Source organism: Nanorana parkeri, unplaced genomic scaffold (assembly GCF_000935625.1).
Source record: "Nanorana parkeri isolate BGI_ZX_2015 unplaced genomic scaffold, ASM93562v1 scaffold2050, whole genome shotgun sequence".
Classification (NCBI taxonomy): domain Eukaryota; kingdom Metazoa; phylum Chordata; class Amphibia; order Anura; family Dicroglossidae; genus Nanorana; species Nanorana parkeri.
Window position 1 is genome coordinate 10,429 of NW_017308318.1, and position 19,122 is coordinate 29,550.

General features: G+C 42.8%; 1 protein-coding gene across 1 annotated transcript in view; it reads left to right on the plus strand.

Annotated features, from left to right (window-relative positions):
• Positions 1–289: 289 nt before the first annotated feature.
• Positions 290–19,122, plus strand: part of LOC108800506 (G patch domain-containing protein 2-like) — an 86,284-nt gene continuing 67,451 nt past the window's right edge. Inside the window, exons 1-3 of the mRNA XM_018572491.1 lie at positions 290–337; positions 1,719–1,809; positions 3,970–4,015. Coding sequence (XP_018427993.1) covers positions 290–337; positions 1,719–1,809; positions 3,970–4,015 — 185 coding nt within the window. The remainder of the gene's footprint in view (positions 338–1,718; positions 1,810–3,969; positions 4,016–19,122) is intronic.

Sequence of the window (19,122 nt, forward strand, 5' to 3'; positions counted from 1 at the left end):
CCTGTTGCCTACTCAATAGGTTTCACATCTTCTGTGCTGGGTCAGGAGCAGGAATTTAAGATTATTTAAAGGAAAACTCTGGGCAAACGTTTTCAACCTTTGCAGTGGGGCTAGCCCCGCACTGCAAGGGATTAAGTGCTCGTTTTTGTCTAAGTGCAAAAAAAACCAGTTATACTCGCCTGGTCCTAGGAGCCGGCTTGCTCTTAGACCGGTCCCTGGAGCCTCTCGTTAGTCATCACTTTCTGAACACTGTATAGGACATGAGGACATACCATCATTGTAGCGGTGGATGAGACAAACTGGAGTGCTTTCATCGCCAGCCGCTTTAGAGGATCAGGTGAGTAGTTATTTGTTAACTTTTCCACCTAGACCAAAACGAGCACTTAACCCTTGCAGTGCGGGGGAGCCCCACTGCAAGGGTTAAGAAAAAGTTTGTCCGGAGTTCTTCTTGAAGACTTCCTGGCTTGATAACTGTAAGCTGCAAAGCTCAAAGATCACAGGCTTTCCACACATCCCTCCATAGTATGTCACTGTGCATCTACATTTGCATAAGGGACGGAGACCATCACTGCACAGATCAATGTGGTTCCCCTAGTCCCAACCTTCTCATTTGAGAGACAGCTGCATTTAGTAAAACAAGTGGCTGATAAGAGAGTAGGAAAGAGGGAAGACTGGGGATAGAACTACCCTGTTACACGCTCAGTTCCTGGCAAAGAAACAATGTTATTCTTACAGAGAACTTCCTGTGATGGAATGATGACATCATTTCCTTCAGATAGTAGCACTGCATCACCTCCCACTATATCTGAGATACAAGACCAGTTACCTTGCACTAGGAGAGAGCAGCAATGACCGGACTTATTACAAGAAGCTGCTGCACAGAGGCAAAGTTTTGTTGTAAAGCAGAACTCCAGGCACAATTTTTCTTAACCCTTGCAGTGGGGCTACCCAAAACAAAGTAGTATACGAACAAACCGCGCTATCCAGGGAATGCGAATACTTCAGACTTTATTGACATTCACAGCAAATTCAGTATAACAGTGAATAAAAGTGTATAAAGCAGCAAATACCAGCACTGCACACCCCAACCAGCTACAACCTCTCACATGTTTCACCCATAGGCTTATTCATAGAGGTACCTCTGTGAACAAGCCTACGGGTGAAACGTGAGAAGTTGGGGGTTTGGCTCTCTGGATAGTGCGATCTGTTCGTATACTACTACATTCCAAGGGGAAGACGCACCTATTAGACCAGCACCTGGGGAGTCCTGATAGCGGCTAAGGAATTGGAGCCGTGAGATTTCCTTTGGTGCTAAAAAAAAAAAGGTTATACTTACCTGAACCACGGACCCGGCTTGCTCTTAGACCAGTCTCTGGAGCCTCTCTTCCACTTCGCTGCGGCGATTAAGGCTGGGTTCACACCTGTGCGTACGGAATATGCGCGTTTGCCGCACGTTTTTTACCGCGATTTGCGGTAAAAGAAACGCGCGTTTCCGAGTGCTATCCGGCTGTATCCTAATGGATACGTGTGGCAAATACGCCTCGAAGAAGCTCCTGTACTTCTTTGGGCATAGGGCGTTTTTCGGCGCGTTCCTACACGCTGTAAAACGCCCAGGTGGGAACCATGCCCATAGGCAATTATTGGTTTTCACATGTTGTAAAACACCCAGGTGTGAACCAGGCCTTAAGGTCCCGTAAATCATTATGTTCTATATACAGTGTGTAGACGTGAGGAATATTCCAATGCTGCAGCGAAGAGAGAGGCATCAGAGACCGGAGAAGCAGGCAGGCAGCCGGCTCGGCGGTTCAGGTCAGTATAACTTTTTAATTGTTTTTAGCACCTGAACAAAAATGACCACCTAAACCTTGCAGTGCGGAAGTAACCCCGTTGCCAAAGTTAACACTTTTGCCTGGAGTTCTTCTTTAATTTGCCCTACTTGTTTTGTATGAGTTCTGGCTTTACAAATATGGAGGTGTATCAAAGAAGATAATTACGTATTCTGCAAAGAAAACTTTAATTGCGTTCACCATCACAAGGCCTTTAGCGGAGAAGTTGGGAATTTGACAACCACTTGCATGTAGCTGCAGCAAAGTGACGCCGGAGGGATGTCTAATCCCGGTAGTCCTCCTTCTGAATTGTTATTAATGCATGGTATTTTCCTTCAAAGCATGCCAATACGACTGCTAGCCGAGCCATGAGAGCGCTGTAAGCTTCTGATTAGAATGCCGCTAATACATAACGCACGGCGGCCTCCCTGCTCACATTTGTTTAAGTTTCCAAACAGGAGAGAAAGAAAAAAAAAACAGTGCAATCAGCAGTGCTGCTTGTATGTTCAGTCCCCAGCTTAATCCTTATCCCACAGCATTGTCAATACCCATCTAATTCCATTTTAACAACAGTAATTGGCTGATGGAGTAGAAGATATAGATTTGTTTTCCTGATGACTCCTTGACTTTTTTTTTTTTTTCTCTGGCAATACTAATAGAATTCAAAATCCTTACTGGTGTGATCGTGTCATGAGTAGGTCAACAGTCATGTCAAGGTCCTATTGGAAGCTCCGGAGCGAACATCTTAATTTAGACTTAGCTCTCTCTCCGTGTTGTATGTGCATTTGCCTGTAATTCTTTCACGTCTCACTCATTCCATTATGCCAGAATTCATTTACTTTACTAGACAATGGCTGTGCATGGCAATCGCTTTCCTCGTTTTGCTTTTGAGCCAGCACAATGCGGGTTGGGTTTAATCGTCTTCGCGCAATGTTGGAAATCTGTGTTGCATAAAGCGGTTGTATTCAAATAGCACTCACTGACTTAAAGTGTACCTGTTCCCAGGCGATGGATAAAAGTGTTTACACATTAATAGACTTAACAAGCAGTAAAACATACTTTAAATCAATCTCTCACTGACCTCTGTATCTGCAGGTGCTGTGGAGCAATTCATCCCCATCCTCACAGCAAAAGCACTCCAGTCCTGTTTTAATTAGTTTCTAGCAGCTCACAGCATACCTGCTTTTTGTTGGCAGGCTGCCAAGTTTCTGCTGTTAGAGAAAATAAGGAGGAGGGGAGCTGTTTTATTTCTGCTGCTGTGAACTTTGAGAATTAATTTTCCAGAGTGTCTGCAGCTACCAACATCAGTGAGGACCTCGGAATACCTAGTTTTTCACTCACTCTCCTCCCTCTGATGTGATGGTTCTGGTGTTTGTCCCAACACTGTCACAAAAGAGTTGTGAGGTGGTCCTCAATAGGGCTGCAGCTAACGATTATTTTCATAATCACTTAGTTACCCGATGTATTTTTTCAACTAATCGATTGGTTGCATTAAAAAAATATCTTTCTCTCTCTTCCCCCCCCCCCCCACCTCAATCCTATGTGAGCTGAAAATGGTCTCATTGGACAGCGGGTTGCTGATTGGCAGGGCTTAGTCATGAAGTCTAATAATATTGTAAGTAATCTTGGCCCCACCCCCTACAGCACATCATTAGGTCACAGGAATTCATTTCAAGTGATGGTTTCCCCTTCATCAGCCAGGAAGGGAAAAGGGAAGAAGATTTACATCCTCCGAAATGCATGCTAATAACCTGATGAAGGGGTGGAGCCTAGATCGCTATTGCAGTCTTTCTTTATTTTATTACTGCACCTTTCCCACCCTGCATGGCTTTCCTCTGCGGGTAGCAAGGGCCGGTGAGAGGACAGGGTGAGTTGGTCCTGAGTTAGCTCATACTGCCCCACTCTTCTTTCATGCTTGTGAGTGGATTATACTCCTTTTTTTTTTTTTTTGTATTAAGTTGGCAGAAAATGTCTTCCATCTATCACACAAAAGCTCAAAGCCAATGCTAAATGCACCAAACGCCTGTATTTGAGCCATTTCCTTGCTTGGAGATGTAGGCCATTCTATCCCTGCTATTCAGCCATTCTCTCATCGTTTCTGTGTTTTGGTTCCTCCTTTTTGTTCCACTTTCCTTTCTTCTAGCCTTCACCAACGTCGTCAAGAAATCCTGTGCATGCGTGGACCAAAGGTAGCTTAGCCTCTCTTCAAATTTAAGTTTGGGATTGTACTATAGATATTGAATAAGTAAAGGAGGGATGTGGCTCTTTAAGAGAACTTCCCAACTCCTGTGACGTTGCTAAGTCTATAAGACTTGCTGAGTGCCGATACATTGTACTAGACTTGCAAGAGCGAGTGTCGGTGCTTGAGATAGTTGATGACGTCATCCCAGCATAGTCAAGCTTCACACTTCGACACGCACGACACCCTGAATGTATGATGAACTGCGCATGAGCTGGTGAAAACACGGGGGTGTCATTACAGCAGTATTTTATGAATGGTAAGACTTTGGAGGATGTTCATATGAACTACAAAGAGTATGTAAAAATATTTTTAGGTAAAGACAAGTTAAAATGTTGACTTTATTTCCACTGTGATACATTTTATTGCTGCTTACTACACTGTGTAAATTAAAGAGCTAAATATTGGTGAAGTAACCCCAGCAGCCTACTACCATTCATTTTACTGAAGGTGGACCCATACAAAATGGATATTGGCTAATGTGGATTATTACATTTTACAATTTGCTTCTTTGCTCATGTACTCTCTGTGAAATGTGCAAAGGTTTTTGTTTTTTTCAGATTCACTGTAAGTTTGATGGTTTCACATATACTGTATTTGCTGGCGTATAAGACTACTTTTTATACTTAAAAACATCCCCCGAAAATCAGGAGTCCTTTTATACGCAGGGTATACAATGTATACCTTAGTTCGTTTAGGCCAAGCTGGCCCAAAACGAACGTCCCTAATCTGTCAGCCCGCTGGATGTGCGGTAATACTGTATGTACGGTAGCTTCGGCTACATACAGTAGCTGAGCCAATCACGGGGAGCGATGTACACAACCTCTGCCAATCCAAGCAAGCTTTGTATTCATTAATATAATACATTGCTCGCCATGATTGGCTCAGTGCGGTATACTGTATGTAGCTGAAGCTACCGTACATACAGTATTACCGCACATCCATCCATGATGTTTTTAAATGGTGTTGCCTCGGAAGTGGGGTAGTCTTATATGACGAGTATAACCCATAACCTATGTTTTAAGTGGAAAATTAGGGGGTCGTCTTATACACCCAGTCGCCTTATACGCCGGCAAATACGGTAGTTGATGTGACCATGACCAGATCATTTTACATTTCGTAAATGAGGAAATCTAGATCTAACATTGATACATATAGCGCCTGTGACATCATTCTGCAGCCAAAGCAGCAACTTTGCCCAGCAATAGGAAATAATGGAAATGTTCACTTGAACTAAGACAAATGGTATTAAATGAGAAAACACACCATGAATTGCAAATGAAGCCGAGTTAATTTGTTGCTACAGTAGTGTTGCCCTACTGTTAAATGAAGGCAGTGTAATTATCTTGTTGGCAGAGATAATGTCAGAACCTTATTTCTTCCTACATGTCTCATTTTTACACCGAGGCTAATTGAGCTGCAAGGTGACAAGTGACTGTATGCGCCTATCATTAGCTCAGTCTGCTGTGTTTACAGCCATCTCTTCATTATGTAGTTGTCTGTCCTTTCAACTGAAGAAAGCTTCGCTAATAACGATTTTTCACTTTTTAAGCTTGTATGACTTAAAGTAGAACTGTGACCAGGCTATGGAGATTCAGATTTTTATGTATCCTTAACAAGCAGGAGTTCTAAAACAAGCCCTCAGTGACCACCGTAGCTGCAGGCACCGTGGAGGAATTCATCCTTAAAGTTCACAACGGAAGAACTGATGTCATTAAAGTCAGGTCTTGGCACTTTGATCTGCCTCTTCCCAGTGTTCTGGGGTTAAATTAAGGATTAGAAGGCTGGCAGGCAGGCAGTCAAGTTCCTGCTGGAAGGTGGCAACAAAATGAGTTGAGCTTCTGAGATAAAAGTGAAAGTGCTTTTTGTTTTTTTGGGGGTTTTTTTTCTGGCTGATTAGAGGCATCCCCTATAATAGGAATCTTAAGTTGGCCATACACTGGCAGATTTGTTTTAACGAACATATGAAACCCTTTGTCAGAACATTCGATAATTTCATCAAAGACTTGACAGATGCTGTTTTAAATGTTGTTTGGTTTTTACATTTGATCTCGGAATTAATGGAGTTTATTGTACAAAAACCACAATCCCTGTTAGAATTTTGTTTGGAGAAAAAGCTTCCGTTCTGCCCCTTCTTTTCTTTTTCGTAGTTACGGTTGAAAACAATCACTGCTTTCACCTAGGGATGTTCAGATACCAGTGCCGATACTTGGTAATTACACGAGAACAACCAGTGTTGCAGCTGTGACCTGGCTCTGGCACCCCACCGCTGTCCTGAAATCATTAGCCTGCATTGTTTTAGTGCTGATACATTTTTGTTTTTGACAATAAACAAAAATGTATCAGTACTTGTATCTGTGATTACTTGGACAAGTATCAGTACTTGTACTTGAGAAAATGGTATCGGTGCATCCCTTTATATATTTATAAAAAAAATAACCATACTTTAAAATAGGGATGCACAAATCCCAGAAGCTCTGTATGCTCCGTAAAAATGACAGCTGCCTTCTAACTTTTTAGTTTTTCTCTAGTCTAGTCTTGGAGCTGGAAAAGTATCGGTTCTTGTAGGGAGTACAGTACTTGGTATCTGAACATCCCTACTTTCACCCCCATTAACTATATGAAAATCAAACTACCAGGACAGGGAGTAAGGTAAACCTCTCTAACAGAGCCGCGGATAGCAGTAAAAGTTTTTATTCTTCTCCACTTTTTCCAAAGGAAAGCAAGTTTTTGGCTTGATATAGACTTATTGAATTTTGGAATTTAACCCTACACCGCAGCTGTAACTTCACTGTTCTTGGAAGGCTACTAGTGTTGGATGAGAAGGTCTGGTTCACAATCAGTGTTCCAGTTCATCCCGAAGGTGTTGTGGCCAGGGCTCTGTGTAGACCACTTGAGTTCCTCCACTTTGGCCACTTTTGGCTTTAGCCATAGGGGCAGAGTCATACTGGAGCAGAAAAGAGTCTTCACCAAATGGCTACCACAAGATTAGAAGCACATAATTGTCTGAAATGCCTTTGTATGCTATAGCATTCACTGTACCCTTTAGGCTAGGTTCACACCGCAGCAACACCTGGGGCACGTGATCGTGTGCTTGTGCACATAGCGGTTGCCACACGGCTCCATTGATTTCAATAAGGTGACATCCGTGCAGGAATCGCTTAACTGCCTCAGGGCCGGCCGTAGTAAAAAAACGGCCGACCAGGAGCTCTCTAGATCTGAGCGGGCGTCTCTAGACGTCCGCTCAGACATGCCCCCTTGCGCGCGCGAGCGAGAAATGGCCGCAATTTAAAAACGGGCAGCGATGCCTGTTAATATACATGCGATCCGCCGGCTGTAAAGCCCGCGGATCGCTTGTATTTAGCGACGATCGGATGGTTAAAAAAAGTACAAGTACCTTTTTTTAGCTGTGATTGTGTTCAATTGCACGGGCGGAATTGCGGCGGGAAACTGCACAATACGCCCAACGCGACTGGGGTGCCATTAGAAAATAATGGCACCCACAGCCCGATCAGCTGCAGTGCGTGACTCCGTGACCGTGCGGTTTTGTGTACAATTGCCGTGCGTTCAGGAGTCATCCAGGTGTGAGCCTAGCCTTAAACATGTTAGGACCCCATTTACACTAAGAGTTTTGTAGCAAGATTTCCGCTCACAAATCGCTCAAATATGAAGCTCAATGTAGCTCTTGCAATGTATTTCAATGGAGATGTTCACATCTTGCAGCTCAATGTCGCCTGTAGCTTGTAGCTGAGGCTTGTCGCTTGAACATGAGCTATTTTTTGGCAGATTTCAAGCGATTTGTCCCCAATAGACTTTGATAGACTGGCAAAAGAAGCGCTAAGTAGCGCAACAAAATGTGCACTGTAGCTCAATATAGCTCAAAGTCGGTCAGCTCAGATTAGCGCTTATTTTGTTGTAGCTCAGTGTGAATGGGGTCTAAACATGTTATGTTAAAGCTGTAGACCAAGCAGAAAGAGAATCAATTCAAAAGTTAAATAAAAGTACAAGTCCCATGTGCAAAATGTGATTCAAGCATTTTTGGCTTTGCTGTATTTAAGCAAACCCCCCAAAAAGCCTGGAACTGCCCCATTTTTACATTGTCAGCTAGTGAGCCTTGTTGCCTCTAAGTTATACGTGGCAAGAATTTTGTTGATTTCGAAACGACGTTCTGATAGTTGATGGGGTCAAATCGATTATCAACTTCGACAGCGTGACGAAAAAGTCCAGGGAATATGTTTGGAAATTTCATTTGGTAAACTCCATTAATTTCAAAATCGAATGTCAAATCAAAACAAAAATCACAAAATCACTTTTGTCAAGTGTGTGATGGCATTATCGAATGTGGCAACAAGCTTTTTTTTTTCGCACCAATGTTGGTTCAAAAATCTACCAGTGTATACCGTACTTAAGACAGAACTATGGGGTAAGTTGTTTTCCCCTGAGTTCTCTTAAGGTTCATGGGAGGACATATACTAGCGTCCTCCCGTGACCCAAAGCTCAGTATATCGTGAGCTACAGCTTGCGGTATACTGAGAGCGACGCAGCTGGAATGAATCCCGACATTACTGTCTGGATCCACCCAGCTGAGGCAGAGCCAGCTGTACCTGCCCCCTACCCGTCTTTTCCATCTGATCCTCCAGTCAATGCTGAAGGATCAGAGCGGGGGGGATCCCTGTAGTCACCGCTCTCTGCAGGGAGATGATCGAGAAGTGAGCAAGTGACGGTATGTGTTCGCTCACTTTCCAATCTATTGAGCCAACGCGTGACAGTTTCTTTGTCAAACGTCGGCTCAAACTATGAGCGCTTTTCACTCACCTCATAGTTCTACTTTAAAGGAGAACTATGGGGTTAGGGCTTTTCCCCATAGTTCTCCTTAGGGTAACGGGAGGACACAAACTAGCATCCTCCCGTCACCCAAAGCTACAGCTCGCGGTATTCTGAGACGCCGCAGCTGAAGCGGATCCCGACAATTATGTCTGGATCTGCCCAACTGCGTGAGTGACAGCTGGCTCGGCCTATCTAGAGGCAGAGCCAGCTGTACCCGCCCGCTCCCCCGTCCGTTCCGCCAGTCAGCGCTGGCGGATCGGTGCGGGGAGGGGGGAATCCAGCCCCTCCCCAGTCACGGCAGAGAGCCGTGACAGGATCGAGAGGTGAGCGAACGCCGGTATGTGTTTGCTCACCTCCCGATCTACTGAGCTGACCTGTGACAGTCTCATTGTCACAGGTCGGCTAGAACTATGATGTGAGTGAAAAGCACTCACCTCATAGTTCTCCTTTAAGCCATTTTTAGTTTTAACTCTGATTCTGCCCCCTTCATTGGGCTGCATGTCTAAAACAACTAGTAATGGCCGCACTGCTGATGGGTACTATGGCCCCCCCCACCATTGTTATAGAGGTCCTGTAGTCCTAAGATATTTCCTGTCCTAGGGTGGAAACGCTACCCCTCCATGAGTACAGTACAGTGAGTAATTGTTGCACTCCCTACGACTGGAAGTTTGTTGCTGGCAGGATCATCAGGTGAAAATAAAGGGAAAATTGCCTGAATAAAGACGAATGCAGACACCACATCTAAGGACTCGTATACTGCATTTTTAGTACATGACAGATGTTTTCAAATACATTTAGGGGTGTAGTTTTAGTCCAAATCAAAGTACTAAAAGTACCAAAGGGAATGAATGCAAGTTGCCAACATTAAACTTTTGGATATTTCATTTTTCTTTTCACAAGTGCGTTCTGTGTTATATCTTCTTTATTCTTCAGCTATACACAGCAAACTGCTATTGAAGGAACTTTTAATTTATTTTGCTTCTGTGTTTGTTACAAATGTGATGTATTTTATATTTAAAAGTTAAGTTCACGTTCTCACAAAATGGGAGAAAATGACCTTAATTACAGAACCCCACCACGTCCTCTGGCCCCCGTGGCAATTACACATCTGAAGTCCCCCCCATCTGGTGTAGCAGCTAGTACACCGAACACTGGACTTCCCAGCCCCACAGTATGGAAGGCTTATAATGCTTGCAAATGATGAGCGCTTATTAGTTAGCACCGTCACATGACCATTTTGACCAGTGAGAAATGCTTCTTCCAGTACCTGGTCCCCGTCTCAGAAGGGCTTCTTATTGGTCATTGTGATCATGTAACTATGCTGACCAACCATTTGTGAGCATTTTGAGTATTGCATACTATGGGTCTGGGAAGTCCCATGTACACTGTATGGACTGCTACACTGGCTTGCAGGGACTTCAGACATATAAATGCAGCGCGGGGGGAGCTGGCGGGGTGCTATGGATAAGTTAATTTTGTGATAGTTTGTGGGAAAGTGACCTTACCCTTTAATATTTAGTTTGACAATAGATTTTAGAAGTCCAGCTTATTACCATAATGCTGCACTGTAGAATAGAATTTGTGCTATTTGGTTTGGACTGGGAAGCCTTTTTACATGGCGCAAGCTAAAAGTCTTTATGAATCTACTGTGTAGTTCGATTGGATGGTCTGTGGCATGCTCCCTTTCACCTCAGTATGCGTAGGTGCTGAGGGCTGCCTTCAAGTTAGTTAATAAGAAATCAGTTTGTGCAACAACTTTATGAATAATCTACTTGGCCTTCAATGTCCTTTTAGAGGGGCAGGATATCTGAGCAGGTGGTCATGCTAAAGGGCACACTATTGTGAGGCAGAGCCTGTATCCCTTTACATGCTCCCTTAGCTTTAGTGCAATTTTGGTTGAAGTTCTAATTTAAATTGAATTGTTCATGTTGAAAAAGCTCCCAAACTAATATTCCCTAATAACCAACACGGTGTGGAATTCGGGACAGTGCAGGGCTCTGCTCTGGCTCGTCAACCAGCAGTTTTATGCCTTCTAAACCCAAAATATGCATTACATGAGCCTAACGTCTAATTGAAGCATTTATATGCCACTTTGACCTTACACTGTTCAATGGGGAATCCTCAGTAGCCACCAGAAAGGTGCCCTTTGGGTATTGTGATAAGGTAGTCATGCCAAAGCAACTACTTTGCGATGTAGTCAAAACCCAGTTTCTTGCATTGCTTAGACACACACAATACATATTATGTAGACAGGTTCCCTTTAATCCAATTTTCCATCTGCTATTTGTCAATGCAGTATACAACGTGGCCGGTTGCTCTGGGCCAATACAGACAGTTTTGGTTTCAGGCACTTTGATAAATAAGGCCCGGTGTGTTTGATGAGCTGTGCATTGTATTTCTGAGCCCCTCGTGCAAGCTCCAGTGGGCACAGAAGCTCTGAACACCAGGCTGTGCCCTACTCGTTGATCTTTTAATTTCCAAAAGCAGGTGGAGCTGGCAATTACATCCATGGTCAGTACATCACGCCTCGCACGGCAGATGATGAATTGCAGATAGCCGGACTCCATACACAAGCCCAAACCGGTATAAATCTTCCATCCGTAATAATGACAAGTGCCAAAGACTGGCAGCTATAACAAGGCAGCCGTTGTCACCCACTTTATAGTAGACTTGATATCCATCATTATCAGCCGGGGCTAGCTGCAACTGGACAAGAAGGTCCAAAGAAAGATGAGATGTTTGTGCTGAAGCATCCAGTAGGTCCCATCTGGCGGGGAGTAAATGGGATTTTTTTCCTGTTCACTGGACCACAGCTGTCTATCATTCTAGTCAGGTATCTGATTGCTTCCTGCTGGGGGACAATATGGCTTTACACAGTTGTTCAGTGTCCGTGCCTAAAACAACTAAGGTTTAAACCTGTACTTCAGTATTTTAACCCTTCGGAAGCACGGCACACGTAATTTACACGGATGCTGCTCTAATTTCTGTCTAGCCCTCTGCTATATTGCCACGCTGGACCACAATGTCCGTCGCTGATGAGATTTGGAATGGTTATTTTTGGCCAAGCGGTTTTGGCTCCAGAAATTTCATGTGACAGATTTTTGGCACTGATGACTTTTGCAGCATGTGTGATTTCAGACACTTTTAGTACACCGTAAAATGCTACACCCAGAAAATAATTGTATAGCGTACTGGATCCTAAACTTAATTTATAGATTTATTTCTAAACCTAATTTTTTAGGTTTTTAATAAAAGGTCCGTAAGGGCTTGTTTACACCATCTGCGTTCGGGCTGGGCTGGCCATTTTTTCCAGAGAAGCCCAAACCAGGGATAGCCAAACTCCGGCCCTCCAGCTGTGGTGAAACTACAAATCCCATGAAGCATCTCTCTCCGGGAGTCATGTCTGTGGCTGTGAGAATCTTGCAAAGCCTCATGGGATTTGTAGTTCCACCACAGCTGGAGGGCCGCAGTTTGGCCATCCATGGCCCAAACGCACGACAAGGGAAATTGTTTTGACACAGATGGTGACAGTTCACACCACCGAAACGCACTTAAAAAAAGAGTACTTTACCCTTTTTTAAGCGCACCACAGCGGTACAACCGCATCACACGGCGGTGTTCCCATAAAACTTAATGTAATGTCACATTAACATTTCAATATAGTTCTAAAAAAAAAAGTGCAATGCCACTCGATTGAACACATCAGCAATGTCAGGGCACATGCACACCAGTAGCCATGCGGTTGGGCACGGTTGCTGGTGTAAAACAACTGGAAACATGGGTAAAACTAAATCCAGTACCAAAATTTCTTATAAGCTTTGATATTTCATTATAAAATAAAAAAATAAATAAAAAAGTATTTTAAAAATGTGCTGCTTTTATTAAAACATACCTGGTGATCCTGCCATAAAGATCCTTTTTCAGGAACATTGTGTTGAATGTGTCACTGTGTCACATGGGCTTCCGATGGAAGCATAGGCATTGTCTACTGTTATCGGCACTCACCATGAGAAAATCAGTGTGGTCATTTTTGGAATGCATGTAGGCAGGAAGTAACTACAAAGAGCCTGCAGGCTTTCAGCAGCACCAAGATGCAACAAAGTAAAAAAAATGCCATAGAGATCTATATGACTAAACCCAAGAGACTGTGGTTCAACGTGGGGAAATTGTCAGTGTGTTTCTGTACCTAAAACGGGACCTACCATAAATTTATATACTTAATATTATTACAAACTATTTACTTTGTTAACCTCCCTTCCCCGTTTATATATCTTAAAAAAAAAAGATCTATATGACTAAACCCAAGGGGTGAAACGCGTGAGACTGGTTCAACGTGGGGAAATTGTCAGTGTGTTTCTGTACTGTTTAATTAATTAATTACATTTTCTACTATGGTGAAATTCTCATGGAGTTTGGCTTTTTTTGGAACTTGGCAGATCTACAGTTCATGTTCTATGTTTCAGAGTGACCTCATGTCCAAGGCACGTGCATGTAAAGGAGCCCCTTGCCTCCCTTACAGCTCTCCTCCGTTTCAGCAGCACATTATTGCTCTGGACTGGCTTCCTGACATTGACAACGGAGGATCATATCAGTGCAATGTGTGCCAATGTGATTTCTTGAAGTGTCCACCAGGAGCACGCGTGACAGCCTGACTACACAAGAGCACAATTGGGAGACGGTTGTCAACCCAAAACAGGAAGTGCCTTAACAAGGGCGGCCATAGAAGGATCACCAGATTTAAAATGATTAAAAACAACTTGAAATAATATTCGCTTGTTAAAGCCTATATGAGATTTTATCCTTAAAATCTGAACAGAAGGTCCGCTTTAATAGAAGACAGGGCTGTGGTAATGTGCGGTAAAGACAATGTAATCAACCATGTTTTCCCTGTATAAACAGATAAAGAATATGCTGACCCTCCTGCAGTTTTCTGACACTTAAAGTGTTACATTAAAAACGTTGATTTATGGCAATTCTCATAACAATAAAAGCAAAAAACTGAAAGTTGTGGTAATAGACAGCGGTAGGCGAGATGAATTACTCAAGTCTGCCCTATTGATTCCGAAGCCATTTGTATTTAAAAGTGAAAAAAAAAGATAGCGTGTTAGTTTATGAATTACGAACCCATTTAACACCCTCGAGCAGGCAGCACGATGCTAAATGCGTAAACGTGTCACGCGGCCCCCTTAGCACAGCACAATGGCATGTCAAAGTTTTGCTCCCGTTGTCCTACTCCGGCGTTCGATAAATACATTCGGCCTCAATAGTCCCAATCAGGACGGTGCAATCCTCGCCTCCATGTCAGCCCCATGATAAATGAACTGATTCCTCCAAATCAAACACTTGAATTTAAATTCAGATGAGTTAATGCAAAGGTCAACATAGTAATCAGTTCTTCTGATCTTTATAGAATTTCTGGAGTAATACATAATAAATCTGAAACAAGGCAATTTGCCGATCCCTATGTGCGGCTGGTAATAAAACGCCTAACGATTAGAAGCCTTTATGTACTTAGGGATGGTTTTACGGCAATCCCTGTCATACCAGTTACCGGCTACCGAGGGATGATAGAGATACTGAACAATAAAAACACATGGCTTGTTTATGGAACATTCTAGATAATTGTCTTGATGCCAGGGTGTAAGCGTGTTTTCTTTTCATACGATAGCTGCTAACATTTTGCTTGTTGTAGGAAAGTAGGGAACAAAAACCATATTGGCGATTCCACATGATTCATATTATTTTCTTTTTAAAGTGTATGTAAACCCCAACAATAATTTAAAGTGACACTAAACTCAGGAGTTAAATCTTAAAAATACATTGATGTACCTTTTACTATGAACAAAAATGTATCTTATTTGTGTATCACTCGGCTGTAGATCCTCAAATCATCTCTGAATTGGTGCTGACAATGTACTTGTATGTTGTGAACAGGGTACATAGTGAATAATTGTTTTCTCAGTAACCACTTGGTGTGAACAAGCCCTTACTGACCTCCGTAGCTGCTGTGGACCAATTCCTTCTCAAAATTCCCAAGAGAGGCAGTTATGTTGTTCAAGTCCATTCTCAGTACTTTGCACCTCCCCGCCTACTTGCCTCTTTTATTTATTTGACCAGCAGAGATGTTATGATTTACGTTGTGCTTTTGCATAATTACTTGTAATAATTTTTACAGCTCATGTAGTCCCACCGTGTAGTGTGGGGTAGAGTTTGTATGCACACACCGAATGGAAGTAAGGGGGAAGTGTTGCACCAAAAGACTGATAGGTTTACATATCAGAATGGTACCTTCAACATTTACAAAGCCATGTTGTTGTATGTTGACTATATCCTTAATTATGAATGAATGGGAAGTGATCTATATCACCTCCTGTTCATTCATGATTGTGGTTATAGTAAACATACTATATTCTCAAGTTATCAATGAACAGGAGCACTCATAGAGGATTCCTGTTCATTGATAACTGGGGCTGCAGAAAAAGAGATTGAGGGCTGTGTCCTCAATCTCTTTTTCTATTTTAAAAGGGAAATATCAGGGGTTTGTTTTAGACCCCTAATATTCCCCCAAAGCCCCTAAAAGTAATGTAAAAAATAAAAATATTTAATAAAAAATGAATTAATAAATATAAAAAAAATTAAAGGTATATAAAAAATAAATACAATATTAAAACATTTTAAAAAAATTTAAATAAAAACATTTTCGGTTTCGGCCTGACAATTTTTTTTTTTTTCGGTTTTCAAATTTCTATTTCGATGCACCTCTATTTAATAATTTATCTTGCAAATTTGTGTATTCTACAAACGGGGAAAAAAATAAATTTTAAAATGACAGCAGCAATGAACATAAGCAGTTTAATTTATCTTACAAAGTCTTGTAAATCGAGAAAAGAAAAAAAAAACTACACACACAAAGGAGTGATCTCAGGAAAATCAGTCTATGTCACCTGCTTCAGGGAGGAAAATATCTATGTCCAACTGAGGATTTGAGCTGGACAATGATGAAAAGTCCATATGTTACACTGCCACAATAAATTATGTCGGAACGTATGGTCAGGCCACAGAGGGCCTCCAAAAATAGGTCTGCAACAGCTCTGTCTGAAAACAAATTGGCCAAATTCTGATATGAGAAAACGCTGCTCTTGACATATATTTTCAGAAGGCGACTGCTGTTTGAAGTTGGGTCTACGGAGAGGAAATACAATATGCTGCGGCTTTTAATTTGAAAGTCATTATCCTGTCAAGACACTAAAACGCGCCAAAATCTGCATGGGTCCGCTGCCTCCTGGCCAAGTGGTTCATTCAACATTGATGGAATGGTCATGTGTCTTTAGGTGGGGAAGAGAAAATTGTGGGCGCCAGTAATGAGAATTTACATTTATCCAGATAATTTAATTAAAATTAGAAAATAAAGATTTAATCAGTGTTTTAGTGAATGAGGATGAACAACAGTCTCAGATTCTAATGTGTATATTCAGATGTTGACAATTAAAGGGTGCTTTAGGGTAGGAGGTGGACTAATTATTAATTCAGGAGCCAATCTGTCCAATCCAGTAGCCAGCTCCATTGACAACAACTAGAGAAGACCTCAAAAGTTAGATGTGGGCTGTAATTTATAAGGAGCATTGGCTACCTGGCCCCCTGGGTTTTGTCCAGCCTAAAGAAGATTGCTGATTTCCACTATCTTGCCCATGGGCATGGCTTCATATCACATTGACCGCTGCTGTGTGCAGAAATCTGGTTTTGGTTAAAGCTGAACTGAAGGCACATTTAAAAGACTCACATTTATGCTGCTCCGTGATCATTAAAGATAATTTCTTGGGGGGATTGCCCTGCCCTTGCACCCCCTCTCACACAGCAATGGTTAATGCTTTTATCTAGTGGGAATTTACCTTATCCCTCACTCCTGCAGGCTTCCTCCCAGCTGCACGACCAGTCTCCCAAAGCCGCTGATCTTTGCTGATTGGTTTTGCTGATTGGTTGCAGGCACTCTGTTGTCGTCATGTACAATGCTGGAGGAGCAGTCCAGAATTATAAGTGAGGATGCTGAGGGCCCACCCACAACCCGGAGCATCACAGAATTACTTTACATCAGTCCCTGCCCTTAAGGAACTTACAATCTAAGGTCCCTATCTCGCATGCATACATACACGCACACTAGGACCAATTTAGACAGGAGACATTTAACTTACCAGCATGTCTTTGGAGTGTGGGAGGAAACCGGAGCTCCTGGAGGAAACCCACGCAAGCACAAGAAGAACATGCAAGCTCCTTGAAGAGTGTCCTGACCAGGATTCGAACCAGGGACCCCAGTGCTGCAATAATAGTTGCCTTGGCTGTCTCTGGCTTCTGTACTTTTGGACTTGCTAACCTGCAACAAGCATGCTGCCAGTGAACTCCACTCATCTGACTTAGGGGCGTTTACACCAAAATTGGTCTGTCAGCAGAGGGTCTGTTGACTTGCAATTGTACCTTCCGATTCCTTATCGATCCGTTGCGTTCCGTTTTTCAACGGATGCTAATAGAAGGGCACCGAAAAATTCCTGGGTGTGAATGGGGCTAGTTCACACGGCGTCCATTAAGTAACGAAACTGAATGGTGTGAACTCGCCCCAATCACACTCATTCATTTTTCAGTGACTTTCAGTTAGCATCCATTGAAAAACAGATTGCAGCGAAACAAATCCGGTGTGAATGGGCCCTTAGTGTTTTCCAGCATTTAACGTATTAACAGTATTGGATTTGTATGGCGGCCAGACTGCCAACATTTTCAGAAGATATGGTCAGCAATGGCTTCAGGCATCTTTTTCTCAGTACTAGTTTCCTTTAAATTTACAGTTTCATATTTAGTTTTAATATCCTGAGAAATGCTGATGGTAGAGTCTATGCTGAGGCTCACAAAGCTTTTTAGTCTTCCCCCTCTACTCTACGTTCAGCTGAGTTGTAATTCATTTGAGTGTCACTCTGATCTTTTAAACCTCTCTCCGTGTCCTGACAACAAGACAAGCGTACTGCCAGCCATGAACTGGCATTGTTAACATGAAGCATCCAATCAAATGATCAATGCTAAATGCCCAACACGGAAGCGCCAGGGTCGTCACTGCTGAGCCAGGGCACTTCAAAATGTATGAGCTCTTGTGCCCTCCTCACCAGGGGGCATCCTGCTTGCTGACATGTTCCTACAAGGATGGACAGCAGAGCTTCTGACCAGTTAGCAGGCAGAAATCAGTGCAAGGTCATTAACTCTTTAGTTTTTCTGCTTGGTTTACAGCGTTTTCTTCCCAAAAACAGAATATTACAGTTTAAAACTTTTGAAGAGACACTGTCATTAGTTACAAAATGGTAACGCTGGAGATTAATCTGCTTATATTTTGCCTTCCCTGCTTTCTTTTTTTTCCCCTTATCAACATGCCAATTAAAAGTTTAAATAAAATCTTTCCATTTTCATGACATACCTTTATACCTTTACCCTGCAATGTCATCATTGGGTCTCTGTGCTTCTCTAAGCAATGCAAGTAAATTGTGGCTGGTGGGAGGGCCAGCAGGTGCTGTACATGTCTTCCTGAAACATCTTGGCACCTTGCTTCACTGCTCCTCTCAAGAACCCTTAACCCTGACGTAAGCAGTGGGCTAGTTCTTGGGAGGAGTAATACAAATATCAAAATTCCTAGGCACGCTGCTTTTCCATTCTGTGGCCAGTTCTGTGCCCTGAACGCACTGGATCGCATAAACATAGCCTCCCGTATTCTGTGGCGGGAGGGGGCGTGGGGGTGCCATTCATCTCAATGGCACCGCTGACATGCCCGCACCAGAACACGTGGTCCAGCAATGCCCTGCATTCCAGTGTGGTGTGATCACAAAAAATAGAGCATGCACATGTATGGCACCACCCCGCCCCAGAACGCGGGAGGCTATGTTTATACGATCCAGTACATTCAGGACATGGAACCGTGCTGGAATGCACTGGATGAGGTGTGAACGGGCCCTTAATCTCAATATAGCCTTGCCATTTACAATACCTTTTGCTTTGGGTGTTCACATGCCAAGCACCGTACTTGCTACATGTACAGATACTTTTCCAGCTCCAAGACTAGACTAAAGAAAAACTCAAAAGTTAGGAGGCAGCTGTCATTTTTGAGGAGCATACGGGGCTCCTGGGATTTGTGCATCCCTGTTATAATGTATGATTTGTTATATATTAGTGATGCACCGATGCCATTTTTACTGATTTATT